The sequence below is a fragment of the Ammospiza caudacuta genome, chromosome 10 (genome assembly GCF_027887145.1).
Source record: "Ammospiza caudacuta isolate bAmmCau1 chromosome 10, bAmmCau1.pri, whole genome shotgun sequence".
Lineage (NCBI taxonomy): Eukaryota > Metazoa > Chordata > Aves > Passeriformes > Passerellidae > Ammospiza > Ammospiza caudacuta.
In genome coordinates this window covers 12,608,039-12,614,038 of record NC_080602.1, presented here as the reverse complement: position 1 = coordinate 12,614,038, position 6,000 = coordinate 12,608,039, and the positions used below count along the sequence as shown (strand labels likewise).

Sequence of the window (6,000 nt, the reverse complement as noted above, 5' to 3'; positions counted from 1 at the left end):
CCTGCAGTGACTGACAGCAGATTTTATGGGTATGGATCCGCCAGAAACGTCAGGACAGGAATTCCTGGCTTAAGTCGAGTGACCCCCGAGGAGTATTGAAGGACTGACGGGACTCTGAGATGACAAGTGCAAACCCAATGCTGCAGATTTTTCTCAGCAAAACAGAATTGCGGTGAGGAAGCAATACCGCGTGCCCTTCCGCAGGGCTGAGCGGTGGGAGAGGAGGAGCAGCAGGGCTGAGCGGTCCCTGCGGTTCGGCACAGGGACCGGAGGGCTGCGAGCCGGGGGCAGAAGGCAGTGCCCGGGCGGGCGGGCAGCGGAGCAGGTGCCGCGGGTCAGCCCTGCCGGGCCAGGAGAGCCGGGCGGCGGCCCCGGGGGAGGAGCGGGGCGCGGGCCGGCCCCGGTGCGCGTGTCCCGGGCGCGGGGCCGGGCTAGAGGGAGGAGGGCAGGGCGAGGGCGGGGCGGTTAGCGCGGCTGGCCCGGCCCGCCGGGGAGGAAGGAAGGGAAGGGGAGCGGGCTGCGCTGTTGCCCTTTTAAGCGAGCGAGCGGGCGCCGGAGGCCGGTACAAAGGGAGCTCCGCCGTGCCCCGCAGGCTGGGGCTGCCCCGGCCCCGCCATCTTCCGCCCCGCAGGCGCGGCCGGGGCCAGGGTCGGGCCGGCTGAGTCGGAGGGAGGCGGCGGCAGCGCAGGCCCGGGCCCGGAGATGAGGCCAGGATGTCGGTGTCAGGGCTCAAGGCCGAGCTGAAGTTCCTCGAGTCCATCTTCGACAAGGACCACGAGCGCTTCCGCATCGTCTCCTGGAAGCTGGACGAGCTCCACTGCCAGTTTGTGCTCCTGCCGCCGCCGCCGGGCTCCAGCCCGCAGCCGCCGCCGCCGCTCACCATCCACTGCAACATCACGGTGCGGGGGCTGCGCGGGGCGGGGAGGGCCGGGCACGGCCCGCCCTCGCCATTGTCCGCGGGGCGCGGGGAAGGGGCGCAACCCCGCCGGGGTGACTCAGCACGGGGGGGCCGCTCCTCAGGGGCTCCGGGCGCTCTCCCCGCTGCCACCATAACAAAAGTTACAGGGGCGGGCGGCCTCGGCCTCTCCTCGTGCGCGGCGGGGACTCCTCCGGGGAACCCGGGCACGGGGGAAGGACGCGGGCCGGGGCCGCCGCCGCCGCTTTGGGGCCGGGAGCCGCGAGCCGGAACAAAGGGCGGCCGGGCCCGGGGCAGCGGGCACAGAGCCCCGGAGGTAGCAGAGGGGCTCCGCTGCCCGGCCCGGCCCTGCGGCGGCTCGCGGGTCGCCGGTAGCGCCGTGCGCGGGGCCCGAGCGGGCGGCGGGCGGGCGCTTTACCGAGTGCGCCACACGGCCGCGGCCTGGGGCGGGCCCGGCCTCCCCCGCGGGGCAGCCCCAGGCGGCCGCAGCCACGGAAACTTGTCGGTGTCGCCGTCGTGGCGGGGTAAGGCCGAGCCCCCCCTCTGCCGCCGAAGGGCCGCTTTATCATAACGGGGCGTTTAAACTTGTCCGGGCTGCGAGCAGCCGTGTCCGAGCTGAGGGTCTGCTCCCTGCCGAGGGCTTTGACGGTTCTCCCTTCTGTGGGTTTTATTTCCCCTTAAATTCGTTTGGCTTAATATTTCTTATATGAGTGGAAGGGAAGCTGAATAAAACGTTCAGTGCTGTGTGACGTGGTAACAATCCTCTGGTTCTTTAGAAGTTTAAGGCCTAAACTTGCAGAAGGATCTGAATATGTTGGCATCTGTGACTCATGTACAGGAAAGTGCTGGAGGTTCATTTCTATTGGGTTGGTTGCAGTTCTAGGTGAATTTACATGTCTTATCAAGATTCAGCTGAACAGTGACATATGGAAACACTTCGGATGAAAACAGCACGTTTGTGTTTAAGGAAGACAAATTCTACTGCCTTTTTTTGTCTTTTTATGTAAGTTTTAAACACCGTGGTGGTCAAAACATTAGTGTAAATGCAAATATTGTAGTTCTGAAAGATGAAAATGTGTGTGCAAACCAGGCAAGTCTAATAATAATCACGACCAGATTCTTACTTGCCTTAAAGTAACTTTATTAAATTAAAGGCAAATTGTTAAGTGGTTCTTTCAGTTTTCACAGTTAACTGTTAGGAAAAGTTGCTTCTGTGGTCATGGGACAGGTCTTTGTTTTACTGCATACTTGTAAGAAATTCTGGGGTTTTATGGTAAAATAAGCAAGAAGCGTTGGTGTTCTTGTTTCCAGACATGACCTATCAGATGATGAATTGTGTGACTTCCTAGAAATATTTTTTATTCAGTAGAGAGTGTTCCATTGCAGAGAAATCTGGCTTTTTATTTCCACATAACGTGATCTACTTCATGAGTCTCACTCTAAACAATAAAATGAAAGGTCTGATGATTGTGTACCCTTGGTTGCCAGTTGAATTTGATGAGTTATTTCTTCTTTGTTAAGTCACAGCTACCACGTAAGCCAGCAGTAAGACCTGAAGTTGTTGTGCTCAGGGTTTGTGCTGTGGTGTTTATCTATTTCTGAGCCTGCTTTCATTGCAATTACTTCCAATAGTAATTCTTACTGCAAAGAAATAACCCACCTTAGCTCTAGGCCTTTGGTTGAGGTGAGCAGGCAAGAAACCACTTAGATCACTGTTGTCATGTTTGTTAATGAGGAAACAGTGTCTGCAATCTGCTGTTACAGTCACTTGTCCCAAAGGTCTCTCACATGCCATTGGACTTGTGGCATATGAAGTTGCAAAAAGAACAGGAAAAGTGCTCTTTGAAACCTCAGAGCTGAGACTTCTGCTTTGATGAAAGGCTGTGTCTGAGCTTCTTGAAAGTTCTGTTTACAGTTGTCTGTGAGCAGCTTGGTGCTTTCTGATGTTGACTAATTTCTTGCTTTTCAAGGCAGGTGGCTACTTTCACCATCTGTTAAAAATAATGGGGTAGGACAACCTGAGATACAGACGTGGCTCCCTTGAAACGAATGGGCAGCAGGTGATAGAGCCAAGAAGAGAAAGCTTATCTCTGGGCTTCCATCCTAGTTCTTTGACATACATTTTAGAATTCTCAAGTGTCACAAAAGTGATTTTTTTTCTCCCCCTTCCCACTGAATGGAGTCCCTTGGCCCTGACTCCTGATTGCCTCCAGATGTTTTTGTGGGTACTGTAAACTAGGAGAACCTAAATCTTTTTTTACTGTGCTTCAGTGGCTCTGCAGGTACTGAGGGAACTAGGACTTCAAATAGCAGTAGTAGCATGCAAAGACTGGTATGGCTGTAAAGTTGTTGGTAAACATGTTTTTTTTGGGGAGGCTCTCTACATCAGAAGCTGCTGTCTTAACATTTTGGATTTGCAGAACAAATATGCAATTTTAACTGTTTGCTTCTTTAACCCCCATGACACTGATCCAGCCAGGGTATTTCCTTTACTCAGCAAAAACACCCAGTGGGTTTGTCTGGGCGTTCAAGGATCCTGTTAAGGGGGAAGAGTAAGCACAGAGCTCAATCACCACTTCTTCTCTTTGTGGTTCTGTTAGCATATCTCAATAGTTTATGTAAAATGACAGCTGTCTAGCAGTGAGTAGAGGTGCTGAGCTTATGGGATGGAGAAATATCTGGTAGGGAAGGAAGCTTTCAGTAGCTAAAAAGTGATCTGATAGCTAAGTTGGCTCTGAAATTCCCAACAAATCTTTTTTCTCTCCAGCCTAGAGGGAAGAGGAAATATTCCTCTGGAGATGTGAGGGAGCATATGTGCTTAGGAACTGTGTAGGTCTCCACAGGTTTTCTAGACTAAAATTCAGAGTTTGAGAAGTCTGCCACTGGCATTTCTCACTGAGATGATTTGTTAATTGTCTCTAGTATAAGTGTGTAGAACTGTCAAAGTTCAGTATTGGCTATAGCATCTCAGGGACACTGTACCTCTGACTCTGAACACTGCTAGAAATTAAAGCAAGGTACATTTTACTTGATAGCTCCTCTGTTTATAAAGTGGCAGCCAAACTTTGTCCAGGTCTGTCCTTTAGTATTTCTGGTAGTGACCTGTATTAGAGTTTACATGGTTAATCTGATTATTTTAAAGGAGGCACTTAAGGGTGGAGTCATCCCTGTCAGAAATACTGCTGCTTATTCCTGAGAACTGTCCAATTATTGAACTTGTTCAGGCTGTGTACTTCCACATTCCCATTTTGTTATGCCAACAGCAGTGTCTCCATTTGAGGTTTTATTTCTGTTTTCCTCAGGTTTCCATTTTAGTTAACAGCACTATTCCAGTTGATCAAGTTCAATAAACCTTGTCCTCTTCCTCATGTGTTTTGAAATAGTATCAAGCCTATGGCCTTACTTAGAGGAGGGTGTTTATTGATCATGACTTTAGGTAAGTGTCCTTCAGTACAATCTCTGGCTTCAGTTTGGTGCCTTATCAGACTTAGGTCATAGAATTGCAAAGGGTGTGTTAGAATTATTCTGCACTGAAGTTTGGATTGCTGTAAAACATTTTGTATTTTTTGTCATCTCTTCAAAGAGAAACTGGGTATTTATATCTCACCACCCATATGCAAAATTCCTGTTGAAATTCTGTATCCTCAAGTGACCCTTGCAGGTAGAATGGGGGTTTGTGCCAATTCCATGTGGGAGCAGGTTTGCCCTAAATGGATCCAGGGCTGTCGTGTGCAGGGATATCCTTCATACTTCAGCAGTTCAGTTCAGGTGATGTGGCTGACTCAGTAAACTCCTGCCTCTCTGTTGGAAAGAAGCATCTTCTGCTTCTGCTGAAAAATACCCTGCTGCTAAATCAGAGTTAGAAGCTGCTATGAAAGACTTGAAAAGGTTGCTGCCTACAGATAACTGCAATTGATGGGAGAAGACTTTATTTTTCCTTAAAACCAGAATGGATGAAAAGATATTACCTGTGAAGCTTTTGACAAGTTGGGTGTATAACAGAGAGTGAGTGTATTGGAACCTGGGACAGTTCTTTAAAGATGTAGGATTTTCATATTGAACTCACTCCTAGCTGGTGCCTAGACAGCTGGTAACCTTTTTAACAGGTTATTTATTTGTACACAGAACTAACCGCATAATGGAGGAGGCATTCTGTTCCAACCATGGATTTTTATTTTTTATTTTTGTACATCATTAGGTATTCTGTAGTGAGGTTGAGACTTTTGTCTCGCAGCATGTGGATGTCAGGACTGTATAAAATCATACATGGCTTTATTTTGATAACATGTACTTTTTAGCTAGGGTTAGATATGCTTGCTGATTTTTAAAAAGGCACTCATGCAACTGTTATCAACCATAATATGCAATAGAAATCGACCAGGCTTAGTATTGTTTTATTTAGCAGACCAAAATTAAGCTAACAAAAAAAAAAAAGAGTAGTGAGGGTTTAGTTTCTCCTTTTATGTCAAAACTGTAATTGGAAAAAGAATATCAAAAAAAGGAGTAGGAGGAATCTTTTGTGTCTGCAAGACAAGACCTTTCTGATGCCACAGTCATGTGATGTGTGAAAGGTTGTAACCAGTACTTCAGGACTTGAAAGATGTTTCTGTCTTCCCTACAAGGTATGAAGTGCTTCTAAAATAGCCTAGAAAGCCACAGTGGTGGGCTTCAAAATGCTGGCATGTGTTTAGGTCTTAATGCACAGTAAGTTGTGCTCTTTTCCAATGGGTTGCTCATGAGTTGATGACAGTAACCTCAGAACTGGGATTGTTGTGGTCCTTGAAAGAGCTCTCTGTGCACTTTGGTAATTAAAAGAAGTTTTGTAGAAAGAATTACATTCTTTTCACTCAACATCCTTCCTCCTGTAAGCTGTTCAGGAGGTTTTGTCTGTTGGTGCCTTGTTGATATCCTCAACATGTACTGAAAATTGGAATTTTTAGTAAGAACAAAGTGTGATGGTAATAGTGCTGTTTCTTGCAGACCAACAGAGGCTGTGTGCCTTGTGGCTGAAATTGAGTTTGCTGCATTAAGGACCTGGCTGGCGTGTAAAAATTCTTATGTTGATCTGGACTGTTTCCCAGTCT

At 48.5% G+C, this 6,000-nt stretch overlaps 1 protein-coding gene across 1 annotated transcript in view; it reads left to right on the top strand.

The window, feature by feature from the left end:
- The first annotated feature begins 475 nt into the window (after positions 1 to 475).
- The window catches only part of UBE2Q2 (ubiquitin conjugating enzyme E2 Q2), a 45,975-nt gene continuing 40,450 nt past the window's right edge, over positions 476 to 6,000 (top strand). Inside the window, exon 1 of the mRNA XM_058811798.1 lies at positions 476 to 899. Within this exon, the coding sequence (XP_058667781.1) occupies positions 714 to 899 (186 nt within the window). The 5' untranslated portion in view covers positions 476 to 713. The remainder of the gene's footprint in view (positions 900 to 6,000) is intronic.